This window comes from Ovis canadensis, chromosome 6 (assembly GCF_042477335.2).
Source record: "Ovis canadensis isolate MfBH-ARS-UI-01 breed Bighorn chromosome 6, ARS-UI_OviCan_v2, whole genome shotgun sequence".
Taxonomy (NCBI): Eukaryota; Metazoa; Chordata; class Mammalia; order Artiodactyla; family Bovidae; genus Ovis; species Ovis canadensis.
In genome coordinates this window covers 100,732,314-100,759,274 of record NC_091250.1, presented here as the reverse complement: position 1 = coordinate 100,759,274, position 26,961 = coordinate 100,732,314, and the positions used below count along the sequence as shown (strand labels likewise).

General features: G+C 37.3%; 1 protein-coding gene across 2 annotated transcripts; it reads left to right on the top strand.

Moving 5' to 3' along the window:
- Positions 1–249: 249 nt before the first annotated feature.
- On the top strand, positions 250–21,866 carry LOC138442585 (UDP-glucuronosyltransferase 2B31-like). Of its 2 annotated transcripts, XM_069594248.1 has the most exons (7): positions 297–605; positions 1,122–1,167; positions 1,769–1,917; positions 13,587–13,718; positions 16,473–16,560; positions 17,483–17,702; positions 20,221–21,866. In XM_069594248.1, the coding sequence occupies exons 1-7, from the start codon at positions 402–404 to the stop codon at positions 20,498–20,500; spliced, it is 1,119 nt and encodes a 372-aa protein (XP_069450349.1). In that variant the 5' UTR covers positions 297–401; the 3' UTR covers positions 20,501–21,866. The 2 variants fall into 2 exon arrangements, with proteins under 2 accessions (XP_069450348.1, XP_069450349.1); XM_069594247.1 differs by having other exon boundaries at positions 250–1,167.
- Positions 21,867–26,961: the final 5,095 nt, after the last annotated feature.

The following is a 26,961-nucleotide window of genomic DNA, read 5'->3' as shown; positions in this document are numbered from 1 at the left end:
AATAATTTACATTGGTTTGTACTTGTTCATTCATTACTTTTGTTGTTTTTGTGAGGGATACAAGTGTTGGGACCTCCTAGACCTCCATCTTGAAGATATCACCTTATTTCAAATTCTGTGTCAAGGAGACTGCAAATAAAAATGCCTCTCATTCCTACTGTTTTTACACTAGTCTTATCTCTTACATAACATAGTGAATTTGTACAAGATCCTTGACTTTCAGATGAGTGATAGCACTGGCAAAACAGTACATTAAACACACTGTTATCTGGAAGTGTTCTACACTTTGCCCTTTCACTGCTTGCCGCACCTGCTGACTGTTCATATCATGTATTGACTGGAAATGTAGGAGTTATAATTTAACTTCCAGATTGATTTCTCTTCGGCTATAAGCCTGAGCAATGGCCAAAGGATACAGTTATTTTAAAGAAGTACTGCATATGAACATGATGTCTATGAAATGGCTCTCGCTTCTGCTGCTGCTACAGCTGACTTGTTACTTTAGCTCTGGGAGTTGTGGAAAGGTGCTGGTGTGGCCAGTGGAATATAGTCACTGGATGAATATGAAGATAATTCTGGATGAACTTGCCATGAGGGGTCATGAGGTGACCGTTTTAACATCTTCAGCTTCCATTTTTATTGATCTCAACAAACCATCTGCCATCAAATTTGAGAATTTCTCAGTATCTTTAACTAAAGATGATTTTGAGAACGCTTTGAAGCATTTTGTCAGGAAATGGACAGAACTGACAAATTCATTTTGGACATTTCCTTTGTTACTGCAAAGCTTATTTGAGGACTATTCTGATCTTACTCTAACAATCTGTAAAGAACTTGTTTCAAACAAGAAACTTATGACAAAACTACATGAATCAAGGTTTGATGTTGTCCTTGCAGATACCGTTGGACCCTGTGGAGAGCTGCTGGCTGAGATACTTAAAGTACCATTAGTGTACAGTGTCCGCTTCACTCCCGGTTATTCAATTGAAAGGAAGAGTGGGAAACTTCCATACTCACCATCCTATGTGCCTGTTATATTGTCTGAATTAAGTGATCACATGACATTCATGGAGAGGGTCAAAAATATGATATATGTACTTTATTTTGACTTTTACTTCCAGATGTTAAATGAGAAGAAGTGGGACCAGTTTTACAGTGAAGTACTAGGTAAGTCAGGTTTTTAGTTGGTGGCAAGAAGTCCTAACTTTCCTTGGAATAAAAGTTTGTATGAAGTCACAGAAATTTGTCTATTATAAGTAAAATGATGAAAAGAAAATATAAAATGTTCCATCAATCTCATAAATAGTATAGAAACATTAAATGATAGGGTAAGATATAATCTTATGGTCCATTATTAGTACAGGACACTCCAGGAAGTCATAAACCACAAATTGAAACACTTAGAACTTCTCTAAGAATTTTTATATCCATCTTACTAAACTTCTTTTTTAACTTGAAAAAAGTCACTAGAAAACTCATAAAATGTCTTAATAAATGAAGACACATAGATTGAAGAGTTACACACATATATGTAACACAAGCTTCTAGGTAGCATTATTTTTTTTTATTTATGTAGTTCAGTTTTCAGATATTTTATGTTTAATATATATTATACACATACATATATATTGGCTTTATCAAAGAATAGAAACATTCAAACATCTTTGGCTACATCATTCCAATCTCTTTTCCAAAACTTACATAACATATATATATATGGCAATATTTTCATTTGATCTGAGTCTTGTTTTTTTTTTCTTCCTTCCAGGAAGACCGACTACATTATTAGAGACAATGGAGAAAGCTGAATTTTGGCTCTTTCGATCCTACTGGGATTTTGAATATCCTTGCCCACTACTACCAAATGTTGAATTTATTGGAGGCCTCCACTGCAAACCTGCCAAACCTCTGCCTAAGGTCACCTACTCTTATCTGTTGTGCTTCTTTAACTTTGCATTTTCAGTAGGAATAATTTTGCATTCTTTATTTATAATGTTTAATATAGTGAAAGTGACATAGGAAACTAAAGTGACTTCCAATTAGAAACTCATATCCCACACCAATACAAGTATCTGAATTTCATTAACATTACAGAATAAAAGAGGAATATCTGGGAGATTTTGAGAATATGTCAGTTAAATTATGATTTCATCATTTAATGCATAATAAAGCATCAGACACTCATTAAAAATAATTATAAAGTGACTAGCATATTCCAGAAGTAAGTGATAATATGCAGAGAAATGGCAGAGACCCAGTTTCTGCCACTTAACACTTTACCTGGAAAGACAGAATACAAACAAGTAATAAAACTTGTGTGTTAATTTTTACAATATGGAAAGACCACAATGATAAGGAAACATCTAGCAGCAATCACAGAAATATCTCTGAGTCTTTAATAATTAAGGTGAGATCCAAAGGACATTCAGGAATAATTGAAGGTATAGCACCGAAGAATTGATGCTTTTGAACTGTGGTGTTGGAGAAGACTCTTGAGAGTCCCTTGGACTGCAAGGAGACCCAACCAATCCATTCTGAAGGAGGTCAGTCCTGGGATTTCTTTGGAAGGAATGATGCTAAAGCTGAAACTCCAGTACTTTGGCCACCTCATGCACAGTGTTGACTCATTGGAAAAGACTCTGATGCTGGGAGGGATTGGGGGCAGGAGGAAAAGGGGACAACAGAGGATGAGATGGCTGGATGGCATCACTGACTCGATGGACATGAATCTGAGTGAACTCTGGGAGTTGGTGATGGACAGGGAGGCCTGGCATGCTGCAGTTCATGGGGTCGCAAAGAGTCAGACACGACTGAGCGACTGAACTGAACTGAAATGAACTGAGGGCAGAAGTGGATACAAAAGGAAAGCAGGTTGAGTAGTAATAATAGTAGCCAAGAAGTCCAAGTTCCATCAAAAAAGGAAGAAGCTGAGTCAGATGATGCTGAAGAGGTAAGTTGGAGACAGATAATTATGAGGAGTTTGAAGCATCTAGTAAAGGTGTTCAGTAGAACTTTAAAAGGGTCAAGGGAAAGATTTGATCACATTAAAAAAAATAAATCTACATAAGATATAGTCACTGGGTTGGATTGTAAAGGAGGAAGAGTAGAAAGGGACACCATTTAGCAAGTTGCTATGAAATAAAGGAAACAAGGACAGTAACGATATGACCACACTAAGTCATGATAATAGTACCAACCTCATATTGTTCCTGTGGGGAAGAAAAACTGTACATATGAAACATCCAAAATATCCCTGACACAAACTCAGTGGTCTAGAAGAAATATTAAGTATTGTTATTTTGCTGCTATTCAGCTCAGTTCAGTTCAGTCGTTCAGTTGTGTCTGACTCTTCGCAACCCCATGAATCGCAGCATGCCAGGCCTCCCTGTCCATCACCATCTCCCAGAGTTCACTCAGATTCACTCCATCGAGTCAGTGATGCCAACCAGCCATCTCATCCTCTGTCGTCCCCTTCTCCTCCTGCCCCCAATCCCTCCCAGCATCAGAGTCTTTTCCAATGAGTCAACACTGTGCATGAGGTGGCCAAAGTACTGGAGTTTCAGCTTTAGCATCATTCCTTCCAAAGAAATCTCAGGGCTGATCTCCTTCAGAATGGACTGGTTGGATCTCCTTGCAGTCCAAGGGACTCTCAAGAGTCTTCTCCAACACCACACTTCAAAAGCATCAATTCTTTGGTTCTCAGCCTTCTTCACAGTCCAACTCTCACATCCATACATGACCACAGGAAAAACCATAGCCTTGACTAGACGGACCTTAGTCGGCAAAGTCATGTCTCTGCTTTTGAATATGCTATCTACGTTGGTCATAACTTTTCTTCCAAGGAGTAAGTGTCTTTTAATTTCATGGCTGCAGTCACCATCTGCAGTGATTTTGGAGCCCCCCAAAATAAAATCTGACACTGTTTCCCCATCTGCTATTACATACTATCAATAGCCCAATGTGTGCCAGCCACCTGGATTTAATTACTAATTGAATCAAGACTGGTTTCCTAACACATCAAGATCATGCTCTCCAGCAAAATCCTAGAAAGCAGATATCCCATGAAGTGATTTTAAAATAAATTTTTAAAGTTTTTTTATTAGAAAAAATTAAGTTAATAAAAGTAATTTAATAAAATATAATTTAATAACAATTTAAAATTTTAATGTTAAGAATTTCTTAAGGTTTCAGCAATTAAATGAGCAAGATGAAAAGGTAGAATTATTTTCTGAGGATTGACTCTGTTCACCTGTGCTCTAGACAAAATGAAAATTATTTTTCGACAACATAAATGTATGCCCTAACAATTTTTTCAGCCAAATACAACATTTCCTTGCCTTCACATCAGCTTTTAAACCAGTCCTCATTTGAAATCCCAGGGTTTTATAGCTTACAGCATAAAAGGAATAACTTCATCTATTAGGCCAAGTGTTTTCTGCTTACCTTGACCTTATACAAAAACCTCAGCAAAACTCTCTTAAGGAGTGTAGGTCTCAACATCATAGCGTCCTGACAGAATGAACACAGTGAAAATGCACACTGCCTATATAGGAATCATAAATTCTGCAGATTATGATAAAGACCAAACAATTTGTGCCACTTGAATCTGAAAACTGTCCAATTATAAAATTTCTTCAGTTCATAGGGCTCTATTTCTAATGAAGGAAAGCAAGAATATAATGTTATAAATTAAAACGATTCATTTTAAATTTAGTTAAAACTTAAATAGGAAGCAAATAATCTTCAGCAAACTATTTTGTGATCTCTTAAAAGATCCTTTTGTCTACTCATTATTGGTGGAAAAATTAAACTGGTATCTTTTTCAAAGGGAAAACTCTTTGGATTGCAAATTGTTTGAGTTATCTATGGTAATTTTCATAGTGTCCAAAGGGTGAAATAAGATTAGTGACAGTTCTTCACTACCTAACCATGTATTTTGAAAGATTTCACCATTCTCATTTCAGGAACATGATAGTGTTAGTACGAAGGGAGGTTGGAAGGAAAGGGAGAATGACAAGGAAAGATGAACAGTAGGATAATGATAATAATCAGTAAATGTAGCTGTTGTTATTAAGTTGTAAAACAAGATTTGAATCCAAGCCAATTACTGTGAAGATTTCATTATATAGAAAAACTATTCCTTCAGACAATAACTTTTTTATTAATTATTAGGTTCTCAGAAATTTTCATTACTTTTTAAAGAATTGACTTTTGGCAAAATGCATCAATAGTTTTGATATCAATTCCTCACTGAGTGTGTGATTTGAAAAACTTTTCTCCCATTCTGTAGCTTGTATTTTCATTTGGTGATTGCCTCTTTTGCTGTGAAGAAGCTTTCAAGTTTGATATGGTCCTATGTTGATTTTTTCTTCTATCATGATTTTGATGATTCAAAAACATCATTTTCAAAGCCAATATTAAGGAAGCTTGTCTCCACTTTTTTTTTAAAGACTACTATGCTGTCAATCTTATGTGAAGTCTTTGATTCATTTTTGTGAAATGTGTACAAAAGGGATTTCCTTTCACTTTTTTGCATGTGCTTAGTTTTCTCAGAAGACAAAGAATAGACTAACATTTCCCAATTAGGTATTCTTGTCTTCCTTGTCAAATATTGACTATAAATGCAGTTTTAATTCTGGACCTTGCATTCTCTTTCACTGTTCTATTTGTCTATCTTTAGGCCAATATCATATTGTCTTAAATATTATAGCTTTGTAGTAGAATTTTAAATTGGTAGGAGTGATGCTCTGGCTGGCATTGAGTAGCGTGGATATTTCAACAGTATTATCTCTTATGATCCATGAAAACATTGTGTTTTTCCATTTATTTGTTTTTTTCTGCTATTTCTTCCAACAAAGTCTTATAATTGTGCAGAGTTTTCACTTCATTGGTTAAGTTTATTTCTAGTTATTTTATTATCTTTGATCATATAGTAAATAGCATAACTTTTTAGATGTTTCATTATTAGTATAGAAAAATGCAACTAATTTCTCTATGTTGATTTTTTATACTATAACTTTACTGAATTTGTAGATTAGTTCAGGTTTTTGGTTGAACCTCTGGGATTATCTGTACAAAAAAATTATGTCATCCAAAAAAAAAAAAGAGTGACAATTTTACTTCTTCCTTTCTGATTTGGATACCTTTTATTTTTTTGTCTTGCCTCATTTCTCTAGCTAGGACTTCTAATACTATGTTGAATGAGTGTGAGAGGCCATCCATGTCTTGTTCCTGATCTTAGAGAAAAAGTTTTCAAATTTTCATTGTTGATCATGTTAGCTTTGGGTTTATCATATATGGTCTTTATTATGTTGAAGTATGTTCCTTCTACACCCAACATATAGGAGGTTTTATCAGGAAAGGATGTTATCTTGTCAAATGTTATTCTCCATCTCTTGAGATAATCAAGTTATTTTACCTTTTATTTTATTAATGCTATGTATTACATCTATTGATTTGGATGTTGAACCATCTTTGCATCCTATGGATAAATTCTACTTGGTCATGGTATATAATTATTTTAATGTGTTGTTGAATTTGGTTTCCTGATATTTGGATGAGAATTTTTGCATATATATTTACCATGGATATTGGCATATAGTTTTCTTTACTTATAATGTTCTTGTGTATTTGATATCAAGGTGCAATATTGGCCTTGTAGAATGAGTTTAGAAATGTTCCTTCTCTCCTGTTTAATTTTTTAGGAAAAGTTTTTGAAGCAATGATTCTCAGCCCTTGGAGTAAGTACTGAGCATGAGCTTCATGCTATGAGGGGATATGTCTGAGGGACTGACAGAGATCCCACTTTAGTCTCTATGGAGCTTCATACTCTCAGAATTACTACTTTCCTTTCTTTGGCTTTTTAAACTATATTACAAATTTACATAGACATATTTGGAGGAGAAATTCGTATTCTCTTCAGAGAGTCATAACATTGTTTACAATATGAGGTCCATACTGTTTAAGCAGTCTCTGAAATGTAACTGTGAAACTCCTAAAAGATGACAAGTGAATCAGGTGGGAGAACTAAAGAGATTCAGGTTGAAAAAGCAAAAATGATATTAACTTACTGTCTTTTCTAATCAAAGACTTCATGATAAGTTTCATACAATTTTCATCAACCATATTTGAACTAATGGTACTTACAGTTCTTTGATGTACAGAGATGAAAATCTCCCTTTAATATTATTTTGATTCTTATAATGTTTATACTTCGGTAGAAGAAAAAAAAAATCACACATATGCATGTTAAATGTCCCTACCCCAGGGGAGTTTAAGAATCTTTGAGTTCCAACCAGTGGATACCTAGGGTTCCTGGAACCCAAAATAAGAAAGAACCTTGCAATTTAGAAGCCATTTCTAAAGCCTGGGAAAATTATCTTAGGAGAGAACCCCTTGGGTAGGGGGCATTTTTGGTCATATAGTCTTTCCCCTTGTTGATATAACTGCTTGCAGCCTCCAAAGAACACCTGAGAACAGGCTCAGAAGTCAGTGTGGACATGGGGATCTCCAAGTTAAAGAGCTTGGACAACAATGCAGTGATGACCATTTCCTTGTGTGTCACGGTGGATGCAGTTCCCTGACCTTGAAGGAATATTTTAGATTTTTTTTTTTTAGACTTTGTCACCAGCGTCAAATTCCTCCAAAGTTTTCAGAATTCTTTCCTCCAAATTCTGAAATTCACATATTTCTATGGACCAGGACCTATGGACCAGGAAATAAATTTTATTCTAAGTTAAACTAAGATCATTGAGAATTTACAATACATACACAAATAGGGAGGAAAAAAAGAATGTATAATTTGGTTTCCCTGTTGGCTCAGTGGTAAAGAATTTGCCTGCCAATGTAGGGGACACAGTTTCAATCCCTGATCTGGGAAGATCCCCTGGAGAAGAAAATGGCAATCCATTCCAGTATTCTTGACTGGAAAACCCCATGGAGCCTGGCATGCTACTGGCCATGGAGTTGCAAAGAGTCAGACACAACTTAGTGACTCAACAACAGCAACAGAAAATATTAATATTTTATAGAATTTGTCAGTGGAGACTTCTAGTCCTGGTGTTTTCTGTGTTGGGAGATTTTTGATTACTGGTTCAATATCTTTACTCATTATAATTATTCAGATTTTCTAATTCTTCCTGATTCTGTCTTGACTTATTATGTATTTCTAGGACTTTATCTATTCTTTGTGGTACGTAATTTGTTGGTATATAATTCTACACAGCAGTAACTTATGACCCTATGTATTTTTGTGATATCAGTTTAATGTCTTCTCTCTCATTTCTAACTTCATTTATGAGTCTTCTTTTGTTACTCTAGCTAAAGTTTGTCATTTTTGTTTATCTTTTTGAAAAGACAAAGACTGTATGATATCCCTTGTATGAGGAGGGCATGGAAACCCACTCCAGTATTCTTGCCTGGAGAATTCCCATGGGCAGCAGAGCCTGGCAGGCTACAGTCTGTGGGGTTGCGAAGAGTCAGACACAACTGAGTGACTAAGCACACACACCCATCCCTTGTTTGAGGAAACTAAAAAAGGTCAGACTTTTAATAAAAGAGAGTGATATGGTAGTGGTTACCAGGGGCTGAGGGCTGGGAGAAATAAAGAGATGCTTTTAAGGGTACAAACTTGCATCTCAGAGTAAATAAGTGCTAGAGATATAAGATACAGACCAATGAATGTAGACAACAATATTATAATCATCAATCATCAATCATTCTGAGACTAGATCTTAGTTATTACAATCACAGAATAAGAAAATATAATTGTGTGACATTATGGAGATGCACACATCATTAAAATGTCAAATCTATTACAATATATAAATGTATCAAATCAATACATTATATGCCTTAAGTTACATAATGCTTTATGTCAAATATATTTTATTCTTTTAAAAAAGTGTATGAATTTTAAACTAAGGATATCCTTACTCAGTAGTATACCTTATTTCATTTTTATAACTTTTTGTATTCTGCATGCTTTTGCCATAAGCTTGTGTTATTTTCATAAAGATGTCAGAGAAGGAGAATAATCAGTCCACATCAGTGTTTAATTTTTAAAGAAAGGCTGTATTACAATATGGTAGAGATGAATCTTCCAGAGCAGAGAAAAATCAGCTTTGAGTAATAAGACAATGAGACAAAATACTGAAGACACGTAACTTTAAATACTGCTAAAGGTCACTGGAAATATACCTATGACCTGGATGTACCATGTGAGTCAGTCATTCCTGATGGCTCAGTGGTAAAGAATCCACCTGTAATGCAGGAGCCAAAGATGTGTGTTCAATCCCTGGGTCAGGAAGATTCCCTGCAGGAAGGCATGGCAACCCACTCCAGTATTCTTGCCTGGAGAATCCCATGGACAGAGGAGACTAGTAAGTTACAGTCCTACAGGGTCGCAAAGACTAGGACATAACTGATGCAACTGAGTATGCACACACCATGTTAGTCATAGGAAAGGTCACTTACCTTCATATTGAGACTGATATCATCAGGGTGAAATTACATCTTTAAAGAATTTTCTACACAATGTAATCTGCAAGGTTAAAGTTTGAAAAAAGATTCCATTTTTTTTCTCTGTTAAAAATAGGTTAAAAAATGTTTTGTGATCATAAGTAGGGTCAAAAAATATACATTTTATGATGGAATGGTTGAGTCATTATTCTCCAGAAGAGAAAAATAATAAATTGAAAACAAAAAAAAGGAAAGAAGTTTAAAAGAGACGTACATCATTTTCACTAGCTACTCAGGAAACCTGCTTCTCTGCATTTTTTTTTGTAATAGAGTACAGTGAGGAACATGGAATTATTCTAATATAGAAGATAAAAAATTTATATTGGAAAGTATAAAGCACTACAAGACAAAATAATTCTGATATAATTCCAAGCATACAATTTTTTTAGGAGAGTACATTGAGGAATGTGGATTTATTCTAGCATATTAGTGACAAAATTACTTTGAACTGATGAGGATCTGGGGTTACTCAATAGAATAACTCTAAAAGAATTCCAGCAAAGACAGCTTCACCAGTAGCTTTATTTAGTTTGATGTGAACTACACATTCACAGCAGTTACGCATAGTACCTCCTACTGTGACATTAAGAAAGTGCAAACAAACTCAATAAAGTACAGAAATGGTATGGACCTAACAGAAGCAGAAGATATTAAGAAGAGGTGGCAAGAATACACAAAAGAACTGTACAAAAAAGGTCTTCAAGACCAAGATAATCATGATGGTATGATCACTCACCTAGAGCCAGACATCCTGGAATGTGAAATCAAGCGGGCCTTAGAAAGCATCACTATGAACAAAGCTAGCGGAGGCGATGGAATTCCAGTTGAGCTATTTCAAATCCTAAAAGATGATGCTGTGAAAGTGCTGCACTCAATATGCCAGCACATTTGGAAAACTCAGCAGTGGCCACAGGACTGGCAAAGGTCAGGTTTCATTCCAACCCCAAAGAAAGGCAATGCCAAAGAATGCTCAAACTACCACACAATTGCACTCATCTCACATGCTAGTAAAATAATGCTCAAAATTCTCCAAGCCAGGCTTCAGCAATACGTGAACCGTGAACTTCCAGATGTTCAAGCTGGTTTTAGAAAAGGCAGAGGAACCAGAGATCAAATTGCCAATATCCTCTGGATCATGGAAAAAGCAAGAGAGTTCCAGAAAACCCTCTATTTCTGCTTCATTGACTATGCCAAAACCCTTAACTGTGTGAATCACAATAAACTGTGGAAAATTCTGAAAGAGATGGGAATACCAGACCACCTGACCTGCCTCTTGAGAAACCTGTAAGCAGGTCAGGAAGCAACAGTTTGAACTGGACATGGAAAAACAGACTGGTTCCAAATAGGAAAAGTAGTATGTCAAGGCTGTATATGGTCACCCTGCTTATTTAACTTCTATGCAGAGTACATCATGAGAAACACTGGGCTGGAAGAAGCACAAGCTGGAATCAAGATTGCCAGGAGAAATATCAATAACCTCAGATATGTAGATGACACCACCCTTATGGCAGAAGTGAAGAACTAAAGAGCCTCTTGATGAAAGTGAAAGAGGAGAGTGAAAAAGTTGGCTTAAAGCTCAACATTCAGAAAACTAAGATCATGGTATCTGGTCCCATCACTTCATGGGAAATAGATAGGGAAACAGTGGAAACTGTCAGATTTTATTTTGGGGGGCTCCAAAATCACTGCAGATGGTGATTGCAGCCACGAAGTTAAAAAACGCTTACTCTTTGGAAGGAAGGTTATGACCAACCTAGACAGCATATTGAAAAGCAGAGACATTGCTTTGCCAACAAAGGTCCATCTAGTCAAGGCTATGGTTTTTCCAGTGGTCATGTATGGTTGTGAGAGTTGGACTATAAAGAGAGATGAGCGCTGAAGAATTGATGCTTTTGAACTGTGGTGTTGGAGAAGAGTCTTAAGAGTTCCTTGGATTGCAAGGAGATTCAACCAGTCCATCCTAAAGGAGATTAGTCCTGAATATTCATTGGAAAGACTGAATTTGAAGCTGAAACTTCAATACTTTGGCCACCTGATGCGAAAAGCTGACTCATTTGAAAAGACCCTGATGTTGGGAAAGATTGAGGGCAGGAGGAGAAGGGGACAACAGAGGATGAGATAGTTCGATGGCATCACCGACTCAATGGACATGAGTCTGGGTGGACTCCAGGAATTGGTGATGGACAGGGAGACCTGGCATGCTGTGGTTCCTGGGGTCGCAAAGAGCCAGACACGACTGAGCAACTGAACTGAACTGAAACAAACTCAGCAATATGATCACTCAAATATATAAATACACAGATTTTTCTCTGGGTTCTACATATAGGACTCATAGGACTCTTTCTTACAACATACAAACAGCAATACCAGACTCCTCATTGTCAGTGATTAGTAATTTAGAGAGAGAGTCTGGGAAATATTGGCAAAGTTTAAGGTAAGGTATAAGGATTACAGAGCTGAAAGAATGAGAAAGTCATTAGAATCATCTTTTTCTTAGTACTAATAGGAAAATAAAATACAAATGATGAAACTAAAATAACTCACCAGAATGTATGGAATAAATAAATGATTTAGTAGGATTATAATAATAAATAATTAAGATGAAGCAAAAAGTGAAACTGAAAGTTGCTCAGTTGTGTCCAGTTCTTTCTCTGTGACCCTGTGGACTGTACAGTCCATGCAATTCTCCAGGCCAGAATACTGGAGTGGGTTGCCGTTCCCTTCTTCAGGGGACCTACCCAACCGAGGGATCAAACACAGGTCTCCCACATTGCAAGTGAATTCTTTGCCAACTGAGCCACAAGGGAAGCAAATTTTTCCAATAATCTATGTTAGTAATCAATGACATTACTGATGAAGAATCTGAGTGTAGCATTGTTTAATAGTATCTCCTCACTATAGTCTTTTTCTTGCTTTTACACACATACACTTTACACAAATACACATATTAGAAGAAATTAACCTCATATTACATATCTCCTTCCCAAGGTTCTCAGGGATAACATCTGTTTAAAAGAGAGCTATTAATGAAAACCCTATGGAGAGTCCTCAAAAAATAAAAAATAGAATTACCATCAGTTCAGTTCAGTTCAGTTCACTTCAGTTCAGTCACTCAGTCATGTCTGACTCTTTGTGACCCCGTGAATCGCAGCATGCCAGGCCTCCCTGTCCCTCACCAACTCCGAGTTTACTCAGACTCACATCCATAGAGTCCGTGATGCCATCCAGCCATCTCATCCTCTGTCGTCCCCTTCTTCTCCTGCCCCCAATCCCTCCCAGCATCAAAGTCTTTCCCAATGAGTCAACTCTTTGCATGAGGTGGCCAAAGTACTGGAGTTTCAGCTTTAGCATGATTCTTTCCAAAGAAATCCCAGGGTTGATCTCCTTCAGAATGGACTGGTTGGATCTCCTTACAGTCCAAGGGACTCTCAATAGGTCAACAATTCTCCTTCTGGGGATATATATGAAAAGTTGAAATTAGTTATGAAATTAGGATGAGATATTTACACACCATGTTCATGAAAGCACTATTCACAAGAGCCAAGAGGTTCAAGAAACCCAAGCATCCATCGACAGATAAAGCCAAAAAAAAAAAAAAAATGTGGTGTCTGCAAACAATGAAATATAACTCAGCCTTTAAAAGGAAATATGAAACAAGGCAAAACATGGATGAACCTTAGGCTAAGTGAAATAATCCATCACAAAGATACAAATACTGTACAATTCAGTTTTTATGAGATTGCTAGACTCTCAAGTTTGTAGAAATGTAGAGTAGAATGAAGGTCTCCAGGGGCTGGGCAAAGAAGAAATGGTGCTTCTTAATGGACATAGACATCTAGTTTTGAGATGAAAAATGTCTAGAGATTGGTTCCACAAGACAAATATACTTAACACTACTGAACTATACACTTAGAAATGATGAAGATGGTAAATTTTATCTTATGGATATTTTGCCATTTTTTTTAAAAGTCACTATTAATTCCTATCTATAGTGTTTGTAGCCACCCTTCAGTTAATGTTTGCTATGCTGTTGCTCTTTTGTGATGGAGCAAATGTTTTTTTCACAGGAAATAGAAGAGTTTGTGCAGAGCTCTGGAGAAAATGGTATTGTGGTGTTTACTTTGGGATCAATGGTCACTAACATGACAGAAGAAAGAGCCAATATGATTGCATCAGCTCTTGCCGAGATTCCACAAAAGGTACACAACAGTAACTTAATAATGGACAACTATTTAACAAGTTGGGCTTCTCTGGTGGCTCAGTAAAAGAGTATGCCTGTCAATGCAGGAGACTCAGGCTTGATCCTTGGGTTGAGAAGATCGCTTGGATAAGGAAATGGCAAGCCACTCCAGTGGCTTGCCTAGAAAACCCCATGGACAAAGGAGCCCGGTGGGCTACAGTCCATGGGGTCTCGAAGCATTGGACACAGCTTAGCGACTGAATGACAGCAGCAACTAATGAGTCTGTTAAACTCTATAAAAAGTCTAATTACAGAAAATTTTTGCAAGAAAGGTAAACTACTAGGATAGCTCCAACTTATCTGAAATATTTATTTAAAAAAAAAACACAAAATATACATGGCAGATGCTAGAGTGGTATAGAGTGTTTTTGATTGACAGTAGCTTTGGACTAACATTGTAATCAAGAAGAGATATATTTAAGAGAATCCCAGGGACGGGGGACCCTGATGGCTGCCGTCTCTGGGGTCACACAGAGTCAGACTCGACTGAAGTGACTTAGCAACAGCAGCAGCAGCAGCAGTATAAATTTTGGTATTATAATAGTGTTGTAGGCGGGAAAAGAAATCTCAGATTCTGTTATGTAGTTTACTCCTTTACCTTGAAGGGCTCCTGAGGACACAATATATATATACAGGTGTTCTCAGAGGTTAAATTTTAACAGTAGGCATAATACCGACTCTTTGCAAATCTGTGGACTGTAGCCAGACTCCTCTGTCCATGGGATTTTCCAGGCAAGAATAATGGAATGGGTTGCCATTTCCTTCTTGAGGGGATCTTCTCAACCCAGAGATCAAACCCAGGTCTCCAGCACTGCAGGCAGACTCTTTACCATCTGAGCCACCAGGGAAGCCCAATAATACAATAATGTTAAGCAATATTGACAAAAATCTGAAATGTGCCATGCAATTTCTACCTGCCAGGAAATCCCAACCCCTTTCCTTCTCCTAAATGTTGAAACAGCCTTCTTCAGTGTCCTTTTCTGGTTGCTACACAGAGAAAGGATGGTCAGGGAACCCCAAGCTGCTGCCAGATATCCATATAGCCAGAGTGATTCAAAGAAAGAGAAACATCAGCCACCTTGGTTGACTGGGTCCTGCCAAAGTCTGAGGCAGGAAGAGCAAAGAGAAAGGGTGAAGGCGGGGTCCTGCCCTTTGGGTGAACCCGGTGCATTGTAAAGTCTGGTCCTTAATGGACTCTGCTTCTATTGCTATTCTGAATTGAAGAAAGAAAAGAGGCTGTAAGAAGGAGTCAAGCATGAGAAAGACTGGCATGGAAAAGGATCAGCTGCCTCCTTTTCCATAAAATAGAGTAGTAACTTATTTTCTAATGTATAAAATACACCAAGGGTCTTTGGATGTTTGTGAACTACTTTTTTAGTTTACTATCTGATATTGTAGTATTCTCCTTACCACACATGCTAATTTTTCGCTGGAAACCTACTTTACGTTCAGATAGCAAATAGAAGTTAAACAACTAAAAATTATAATCCAGTTTATGAAGATTGATTGGTACTAATTTAGCACCACAGTTTTTGAACTTTACCAACAGCTGTTTTGTAGATTCATGTTGATGTATGGCAAAACCAATACAGTATTGTAAAGTAATTAACCTCCAATTAAAATAAATAAATTTATATTTTAAAATAAAAATAAAAACCTCTGAGTATAGAAAAAAAATAGTTTTACAAATTGCTAACAGACTCTTCTTTTCTAAAGTTAAAGAATTTCCTAACCTAGAAAAGTGGTAATACACTGGATTCGTGTCAAAAATTGCTAATAGACACTTTTCTTGGAAGTAGTGTTTAACAATTTGTAATCTACAAGAAGCTATCTTCCTAAACAGCATTAATTAACTTGCTATTAATAAATTACTAAATAGGCAGAGATATTAATTGTCATAAGTGGCTGATTGAATGTATTCTTTTTTGTAAACCAAAAGATATAAAACTCTAGTAAAAATAACTTAAGCTATATGAGTAAGTGTATATAAGTAAAGTCCCTACTGTGAATCCAAAAGGAATCAGTAAGAGACAATTAAATTTAAAAATAAGAGCTAGTGTATGACATAAAGCAAAATAAATGTATGTTATTAATAACTTGCTACTTTTTTTAATAGAATGGATACCACATAGCAATTTCTTAAATATATAAATTTGCTATTCAAGATCTCATTTCTCTATGGCATCATGTGTAAGGTGTCATTAGTGCATACCACACCTGGTTGAATAAGTTCATAAAATGTGGGTCTTCCTATTGATGGCAGTGTATTAGTAGATATTATTACTTAAGAGCTCATGTCCTTGTTTCCTTAACTGCCATCAGTTCAGCTCAGTTCAGCTCAGTCACTCAGTCATGTCTGACTGTTTGCGACCCCATGGACTGCAGCACACCAGGCTTCCCTGTCTATCACCAACTCCCAGAGGCTACTCAAACTCAAGTCCATTGAGTTGGTGATGCCGTCCAACAATCTCATCCTCTGTCGTTCCCTTCTCCTCCTCCCTTCAATCTTTCCCAGCATCAGGGTCTTTTCTAAAAAATTAGTTATTTACATCAGGTGGCCAAAGTATTGGAGTTTCAGCTTCAGCTGAATGTCATATGGAATATGACAAAGTGTCATATGGAAGACATTTAACTAGATGTCTTCAATCTCTTTAGAATTCTATCCCTATAAACTTGAAGTTCAACTTATGGAATATTTTCTTTACTTTAACAGGTTCTATGGAGATACGATGGCAAGAAACCAGACACCTTAGGACCCAATACTCGGCTGTATAAGTGGGTCCCCCAGAATGACCTTCTTGGTGAGACGTGGTAGAGCAATTGAAAGCATGGGTAACAGCTGAGCAGAGTGATCATACTTCAACAGGAAACAAACTTACTGAGCATTTACTATTGAAACACTAAAAAAGAAAACTTTACTCCTTTATTTTTATTTCCAGCTCTAGGTGAAAATAGAAAATATAGCAACTGTCACTTTATTAAACATAGTGATGTCCCTTATAGTTAGAATCAAAGTGTCTTATTTTAGCTGTAATCATTTCTAACCATGAACTTTTAAATAACTTCATGGACTGTTGTTCTGTCTTTGAATTCTCTATCTTTTCCCCCCCATAGAGATATTTTAAGTTCCACTAAAAAAACAAAAAAAAAAAAGTTCCACTGAAAAATACCGGCTCCTCTTTTATTACCAATGACCCTTCATTTTCTGTAGGAAAAATTCTGCAATCATTTCCTTGAGGCAATTACACATTTTATGGTAATGTAGCTTTTCCTTCCTCTGGCTCCAGAACAACTCCCATTACCCTTCCTGTGGCCTTGTCACCCTTTCTATCGGACTGAATGACTTTACTGTTTCTTTAAGAGAATATATTTCTGACATGCCCTCCTCTGGTATTTTTGTTCATCCGCTTTATTTTACGCAGACTATTCTTTCAAGCTATTCACCTGCCGATCTTGAATTCATTTATATATTCAAAAGGTAAAGTACTTCTTTCATGAAGTCTTCACTTACCTCTCCAGCAGACTTAGTGGATTCTTGCACTGAGTTCCGAAAGCAATTTAAATGCAGTTTCCTATGTGTAATCAAGGGTTATATTAAAAAAAAAAAAAAAGAGAGAGAAAGAAAGAAAGAAAAGCATTGCTTTCTTTCAGTGTCTTCTAATGCCCTTATCTCATTTTTAAGACTTTTAATTAATAATTTTACTGAAATTCACACAATCCTAGGTCATCCAAAAACCAAGGCCTTTATAACTCATGGTGGAACCAACGGCATTTATGAGGCCATCTACCACGGGGTCCCTATGGTGGGCCTTCCTTTGTTTGCTGAGCAACCTGATAACATCAACCGAGTGAAGGCCAAGGGAGCAGCTGTCAGATTGGACTTGGAAACAATGTCAAAAACAGATTTTCTCAATGCACTGAAGCAAGTCATTAACAATCCTTCGTGAGTATATATATATATATAAACATATATTTTTTACCACATATTATTTCTAGAGGCATTCTCATAGGAAGACACAAGAGGCAGCAAGGAGTCTTCAGTAAAAACAATGAGGAGTAAGATTTGCTCAATGCTTTGAAAATAGTCATTAGTAACCTATTGGGTCACATTATGTGTTTTCAGTGGCTTTAGAGGAAAGATTTGTCAGAGGCTTAAGGATGGTGGAGAAATTTTGAAAGAGCTCCTCATTAGAATGAGAAGAATCCCTCAGTGGTAACAAACATTAAGAGGAAGCACTGAGAACAAAGTAAAAGTAGGAAACTATGAACTCTTCAAGCACTCATCTGCATACTTACGACCTTCCTTCAGCATATAAATTCCTCAAATGTGTTAGACTCTTCTGCTGCTGCTGCTGCTGCTGTCGCTTCAGTGCCTGACTCTGTGCGACCCCATAGACGTCAGCCCACCAGGCTCCCCCGTCCCTGGGATTCTCCAGGCAAGAACACTGGAGTGGGTTGCCATTTCCTTCTCCAACGCATGAAAGTAAAAGTGAAGTCGTTCAGTCATGTCCTACTCTTCGCAACCCCATGGACTGCAGTCCACCAGACTCCTCCACCCATGGGATCCTCCAGGCAAGAGTACTGAAGTGCAGTGCCATTGCCTTCTCCATTAGACTCTTCTAAAATGGTCTAATTTTAGTAAATCACCATGACATGATCCATCTCAAATTCTCATTACATTGAGCACTTTTCAAATTTTCTGTGCTAATATTTTTTCCATAAAAGATGAAAGATAAACATCTAGAACTATCTAATTAACTCTCTAATTACAACTATTTTGAGACTATTTATTTTTTACCACCAGTGCCACCTGTGAAGCCCAAATGTAGGTACATTCTTAGTTCTTCTTTAGGTTATTTTTGTCTTGTTTTGAAGAACTGTAAAATCAAAAAGTAATTGACTTTGAAAAGACATGTTGGGATATTCCTATGTAAAAACCAAATTTTCTGAAACTAGAAACATTTTGTTTTCAAATTGTTTCATGGTTTAACTTGAATAATATTATTACTACTAATATCACAAATATGATGCATGTATTTTCCCCCTATTGTTTTATGATGACTTTGGAAAAAAACATTTTGAGACTATATTGGTAATAATAGGACAATGGTCATTTGTGCTTTAAAAACAGTGTTATTTAATTTTAATTTTAGCACAAATATTACACTAAATGATTGCCATAAGAAGAATGTTTTCTTTCTTTTTAAAAGAAATATATGTTTCAGTAGGCAGTCTTATGTAAAAGTAACTCTGTGTAGTATCTTTGTGTATTTTTTTAATTTTTAATAATGTAAAGCTAGCATCAACAAACAAAGATAATGTACTGCTTGATATATATTGACTATTTATGAAATGGCACACATTGTACTAAGTCCATTATACATATTAAGTAACTTCTTCATTATAAACTTTCCCTACTCTATTAAAAGTATTTCTGAACTACTACCCTCTTCTCAAATACCCAATGCTCCCCCTGAGTTTTTTACAGAACAGGGAGAGAAGTTACCTCCATTGTTACCACACTGTTATTTAAAGTTCATGCATCATATCGCTTTATTCCTCCTTCCTTGTCTGTTAGTCCATCATCATTTCAACAGTAAAAACAAATAAAACTCAAAAACCTGAAGGTGAAATGTTTGGCACACTCTGTATTCTAAAATAACTAGCAGGGAAAACAATAATATTAGGAAAAATTTACTGAGTATACTGTATATAATAAATCTAAGGATCAATATATTATTCCTCCAAAAAGTCAGATAGGATACTATTGTTATTCATTGCATTTAACAATGAAAAACTGAGAACGGGAGTTTAAAAAGCAGGCAGCAAGGTAAGTGTCAGAATCAGAATTCAAACAAAGGCAATTCACTTCCACACTTTAACCACTGCTTCACTAATACAAAGTCAACACCACCTCCTGGCCAGTGCTGTCTAGCCATGTCTCTGAAGCTCACAATGTATTTACCTCCTATCTCTGGATTATGATAGTGTTTCAAAGCTTCTCTGCCAGATCTCTTAACAATTCCTTACTGGATAGCTCAAGTCATGTATTTCTTTTCTTTTCAACTTGACAATTTAACTTATTCCATTCTCAAGCTACAGATGCTTCTCTCTTGTCTTTTTTCTTCATAGCTTGAAATCCTATGCCTTCAACAAATTCTAGCCCATAAGCTCCTGTATGTGTGTTCAGTTGCTTAGTCATATCCAAGTCTTTGCGACCCCATGGACTGTAGCCTGCCAGGATTCTCTGTCCATGAAATTTTCCACCAACAATACTGGAGTGGGTTGCCATTTCCTTCTCCCAGCTGATGAGCTTAGATCTCTATAATTATCTCTTAGAAAAACAATCAATTGTTCTTCCACTCTATGTGGCACTCATTTCCTCTCTTTGCATGGAAATTTCACATATTTAACTTTTCTAGTTCATTCTATAAATTGATGTCTCTTTGATTTTCCTTCAGGTATAAACGGAATGCTATGTGGTTATCAACCATTCAACGTGATCAGCCTATAAAGCCCCTTGACCGAGCAGTCTTCTGGATCGAATTTGTCATGCGCCACAAAGGAGCCAAGTACCTGCGACCTGCCGCCCACAATCTCACCTGGTTCCAGTACCACTCTCTGGACGTGATCGGGTTCCTGCTGGCCTGTGTGGCAGCTGCTGTATTTGTCATCACAAGATGTTTTCTGTTCCGTTGCCGAAAATTTGCTGAAACAGGAATGAAGAGGAAAAGGGAATAGCTGTATTTGGGTCCCAAAGCAGAAATGCCCCATAGGTGGAATTCTTCCAGCTTATTCCAACAGGAAGGAGTTATGAAAAGGCTCCTATCTTCCTGTGACAAAATGGCTTTTCACAGTTCAGCACCTCCTTTCAAAATTTGTTTACAAGGAATGTTTTAATGGTTTAAGATTTAGAAAAATGTTGTACCAAGATGACAGCTGGTGAAAATTATATAAAAGTAAATGCGTAAATATTGAAATTTATTATTTTAAATCAGAAGTTTTACTAAAAAATCATTGAATATGTTATAACAGTGTTTCACATGGTGTGCACAGACACCTCTGACTGACGTAATCAGATAACATCAGATAACAATGGACAGAATACAAAAATGACATAAAGTTTATGGAAAATTGGTAAATCAAATGACAGCAATCTGAAGTCACTTTTGTAAACTGCACATAGGAAAGCAGTTTATAATCAAGGTGGTCCAGGTGAGGAAATGGGTCTTATTGACCAAGAGGACCATTTAAGTCATATAACAAACACTCATCAGTCTAAGGCATAATTTATTCAAATTATTTAAAAGTAAATTGATGCTTAGGGAATGATAGGAAAAATGTACCATAGAATTTTCCATACTGCCTCTCAACATAATTACCATGTTTTAAAAAGATAGAATTACTATGGTACCATAGTAGATAATATTATTAAATCACATATATAGCTCTAAATAATTTTCCACAAATCTATCCTGCAACACTTGTAACAAAAAAAGGGTTTGTCATTATTGTACAGTGAGAATTACTCCAAATCCCCCCCAAAAAGTCAAATAGTCCAATATGAAAATAGATGAAGATGAATAAGAAAGTCACAGAAGTGAAATGGCCAATGACATATAAAAAGGGACAAAGGTCACTGGTGCTTTGGGAAATGGAAATTAAGTCACTTATGTCTCTGGATATGTTTCAGTATCTCCTAGTTTATAGTCTATAGGAACTTGAGTAGAATTTGTGTCCTAAGGTTATGTAAAAAATGCATAAATCTTAATATGTTAAATTGATTCATGATGCTTTTCAGGTCTACTATATTCTTCTACTTCTCTATAGATGCATTCTATTAATTTCTGAGAGTTTGATATTGAAATTCTAACTAAAAATCTTATCTACCTAAAAATTGTAATATACAGGGAACTATATGTAACTGCATTTTCCAAGTCTTCTATAAATGTGTTATCATATTTTCATAATTTAAAATTTGTTTAAAGCAAACTATTTTCCAAAAATAATTTTCAGAACAAATAATATGGGAGAACTATATTTCTGTATGTATAATGTGGAGATACCCTTTGAAAATAAAATTTAAATGTACTGTTTAACACTGCAACTCTACATCTTGGTTATCTGTCATTCAGAAAGACTTGCATGTGTTCATGCATGCTAAGTCACTTAGGTCGTGTCTGACTTCCTGCCACCCCATGGACTGTAACCTGCCAGGCTCTTTTGTCCATGGATTCTCTAGACAAGAATACTGCAGTGGCTTGCCATGCCCTCCTCCAGGGGATTTTCCAAACCCACATCTTTTATGTTTCCTGCATTGATAGTTGGGTTCATAATTATATACTGAATTCCCACTAGCACTTAAATTGCTATCAGTTTATGAACACACTAACTAACTTGCAACATAGTTGTACAGCATGAGAGAAAACAGATGGATTATGGACAATATTGTTGAATACTGTCCATGTCACATTACTAAGTAAATAACAAGTTGCAAAAATTACAAAAAATAAGCATGACATTCTTCTTTGGACATAAAATGAAACATATGTAAATATATGTAAATTTGTGTACCACAGAGAAAATTATCTTAAAGAATACACTGAATTTCCAACGAAGAGAATTTAAATTTTACTTCTAAATATTTTTCAATGGTTCCTAATTGTGCATTTATTGTTTTTGTAGACTTTATGTGGGATACAAGTATTGGGACCCTCTTAACCCTCCAACTTGCTGATGTCACTTTATTTCTAATTCTGTGTCAAAGGGGCTGCAGTCACAAGACCTCTCACTTGCTATTATTTTTACACTTTTTATTCCTTCCAAGATATAGTTAACGTTCTGTGCAAGGGCATCAGTATTTAACTATGTTCAGTTCAATTTAGTCGCTCAGTCGTGTCCTACTCTTTGAGACCCCATGAATAGCAGCACGCCAGGCCTCCCTGTCCATCACCAACTCCAGGAGTTCACTCAGACTCACGTCCATCGAGTCTGTGATGCCATCCAGCCATCTCAGCCTCTGTCGTCCCCTTCTCCTCCTGCCCCCAATCCCTCCCAGCATCAGAGTCTTTTCCAATGAGTCAACTCTTCACATGAGGTGGCCAAAGTGCTGGAGTTTCAGCTTTAGCATCATTCCTTCCAAAGAAATCCCAGGGTTGATCTCCGTCAGAATGGACTGGTTGGATCTCCTTGCAGTCCAAGGGACTCTCAAGAGTCTTCTCCAACACCGCACTTCAAAAGCATCAATTCTTCGGTGCCCAGCCTTCTTCACAGTCCAACTCTCACATCCATACCTGACCACTGGAAAAACCATAGCCTTGACTAGAAGGACCTTAGTCGGCAAAGTAATGTCTCTGCTTTTGAATATTCTGTCTAGATTGGCCATAACTTTTCTTGCAAGGAGTAAGCATCTTTTAATTTCATGGCTGCAGTCACCATCTGCAGTGATTTTGGAGCCCAAAAAAATAAAGTCTGACACTGTTTCCACTGCTTCCCCAACTATTTCCCATGAAGTGATGGGACCGGATGCCAAGATCTTCGTTTTCTGAATGTTGAGCTTTAAGCCAACTTTTTCACTCTCCTCTTTCACTTTCATCAAGAGGCTTTTTAGTTTCTCTTCACTTTCTGCCATAAGGGTGGTGTCATCTGCATATCTGAGGTTATTGATATTTCTCCCAGCAATCTTGATTCCAGCTTGTGTTTCTTCCAAATAGAGGAAAAGAGCAGAATGGGAAAGACTAGAGATCTCTTCAAGAAAATTAGAGATACCAAGGGAACATTTCATGCCAAGATGGGCTCGACAAAGGACAGAAATGGTATGGACCTAACAGAAGCAGAAGATATTAAGAAGAGGTGGCAAGAATACACAGAAGAACTGTACAAAAAAGATCTTCACGATCCGGATAATCACGATGGTGTGATCACTCATCTAGAGCCAGACATCTTGGAATGTGAAGTCAAGTGGGCCTTAGAAAGCATCACTATGAACAAAGCTAGTGGAGGTGATGGAATTCCAGTTGAGCTATTTCAAATCCTGAAAGATGATGCTGTGAAAGTGCTGCACTCAATATGCCAGCACATTTGGAAAACTCAGCAGTGGCCACAGGACTGGAAAAGGTCAGTTTTCATTCCAATCCCAAAGAAAGGCAATGCCAAAGAATGCTCAAACTACTGAACAATTGCATTCATCTCACATGCTAGTCAAGTAATGCTCAAAATTCTCCAAGCCAGGCTTCAACAGTATGAGAACCATAAACTCCCTGATGTTCCAGCTGGTTTTAGAAAAGGCAGAGGAACCAGAGATCAAATTGCCAACATCCGCTGGATCATGGAAAAAGCAAGAGAGTTCCAGGAAAACATCTGTTTCTGCTTTCTCGAGGCAAGTAAGGTGGAGTGATATTCCTATTTCTTTCAGAATTTCCCACAGTTTATTGTGATCCACACAGTCAAAGGCTTTGGCATAGTCAATAAAGCAGAAATAGATGTTTTTCTGGAACTCTCTTGCTTTTTTGATGATCCAGAGGATGTTGGCAACTTGAATTCTGTTTCCTTGGCATTTTCTGGAACCATCTTGAACATCTAGTTCATGGTTCACCTACTGTTAAAGCCTGGCTTGGAGAATTTTGAGCATTATTTTACTAGAGTGTGAGATGAGTGCAATTGTGTGGTAGTTTGAGCATTCTTTGGCATTGCCTTTTTTGGGGATTGAAATGAAAACTGACCTTTTCCAGTCCTGTGGCCACTGCTGAGTTTTCCAAATGTGCTGGCATATTGAGTGCAGCACTTTCACAGCATCATCTTTTAGGATTTGAAATAGCTCAACTGGAATTCCATCACCTCCACTAGCTTTGTTCATAGTGATGCTTTCTAAGGCCCACTTGACTTCATATTCCAGGATGTCTGGCACCAGTGAGTGATCACACCATCGTGATTATCTGGGTCCTGAAGATCTTTTCTGCATGTATCTTCTGTGTATTCTTGCCACCTCTTCTTAATATCTTCTGCTTCTGTTAGGTCCATACCATTTCTGTCCTTTGTCGAGCCCATCTTGGCATGAAATGTTCCCTTGGTATCTCTAATTTTCTTGAAGAGATCTCTAGTCTTTCCATTCTATTGTTTTCCTCTATTTCTTTGCACTGATCACTAAGGAAGTCTTTCTTATCTCTCCTTGCTATTCCTTAGAACTCTGCATTCAAATGGGTTTATCTTCCTTTTCTCCTTTGCTTTTTGCTTCTTTTCTTTTCACAGCTATTTGTAAGGCCTCCTCAGAGAACCATTTTGCTTTTTGGATTTTTTTTTTTTTCTTAAGGATGGTCTTGATCCCTGTCTCCTGTACAATGTCACAAACCTCCATCCATAGTTCATCAGGCACCCTGTCTATCAGACTAGTCCCTTAAATCTATTTCTCACTTCCACAGCATAATCACAAGGGATTTGATTTAGATCATACCTGAATGGTCTAGAGGTTTTCCCTACTTTCTTCAATTTAAGTCTGAATTTGGCAATAAGGAGTTCATGATCTGAGCCACAGTCGGTTTCCACTCCTGATTTTGCTTACTGTATAGAACTTCTTCATCTTTGGCTGAAAAGAACATAATCAATCTAATTTCATTGTTGACCATCTGGTGATGTCCATGTGTAGAGTTCTCTTGTGTTGTTGGAAGAGGGTATTTGCTATGACGAGTGCCCTCTCTTGGCAAAACTCCATCAGCCTTTGCCCTGCTTCATTCCATACTCCAGTCCAAATTTGCCTGTTACCCCAGGTGTTTCTTGACTTCCTACTTTTGCATTCCAGTCCCTTATAATGAAAATGACATCTTTTTGGGGGTGTTAGTTCTAGAAGGTCTTGTAGGTCTTCATAAAACCATTCAACTTCAGCTTCTTCAGTATTACTGGTTAGGGCATAGACTTGGATTACTATGATATTGAATGGTTTGCCTTGGAAATGAACAGATGTCATTCTGTCGTTTTTGAGATTGCATCCAAGAACTGTATTTCAGACTCTTTTCTTGACTATGATGGCTATTCCATTTCTTCTAAGGGATTCTTGCTCACAGTCATTGATATAATGGTCATCTGAGTTAAATTCACCCATTCCAGTCCATTTAGGAATCAGTTCACTGATTCCTAAAACGTCGATGTTCACTCTTGCCATCTCCTGTTTGACCACTTCCAATTTGCCTTGATTCATGGACCTAACATTCCAGGTTCCTATGCAATATTGCTCTTTACAGCATTGGACTTTACTTCCATCACCAGTCACATCCACAACTGGGTGTTGTTTTTGCTTTGACTCTGTCTCTTCATTCTTTCTGGAGTTATTTCTTCACTGATTTCCAGTAGCATTTGGGCATCTACTGACCTGGGGAGTTCATCTTGCAGTGTCCTATCTTTTTGCCTTTTCATACCGTTCCTGGGGTTCTCAAGGCAAGAAAACTGAAGTGGTTTTCCATTCCCTTCTCCAGTGGAGTGGACCACACTTTGTCAGATCTCTCCACCATGACCCATCTGTCTTGGATGACCCTACATGGCATGGCTCATAGTTTCACTGAGTTAGACAAGGCTGCGGTCCATGTGATCAGATTGGTTAGTTTTCTGTGATTGTGGTTTTATTCTGTCTGCCCTCTCATAGAGAAGGATAAGAGGCTTATGGAAGCTTCCTGATGAGAGAGACTGAATGAGGGTGAAACTGGGTCTTGTTCTCATGGATGGGGCCATATTCAGTAAATCTGTAATCCAATTTTCTGTTGATGGGTGGAGCTGTGTTCCCTCCCTGCTGTTTACCTGGGGCCAAACTGTGGTGGAGGTAATGAAGTTAATGGGACCGCCTTCAAAAGATCCCATGCATGTACTGCTACACCCACTGCCCCCAACCTTGCAGCAGGCCACAACCGACCCACGCCTCTCCTGGAGAATCCTGGACACTTCCAGGCAAGTCTGGGTCAGTCTCTTGTGGGGTCGCTGCTCCTTTCTCCTGGGTCCTGGTGCACACAAGGTTCTGTTTGTGCCCTCCAAGAATTTATTTCCCAGTCTTGTGTAAGTTCTGGCAGCTCTATGCTGGGGTTAATGGTGACCTCCTCCAAGAGGGTTTATGCCATACCCAAATCTGCTTCACCCAGAGTCCCTGTCTCTGTGGCAGTCCACTGCTGACCCGTACCTCCACAGGAGATGCTCAACATAGCTCTGTCTCTGTAGGGTCCCTG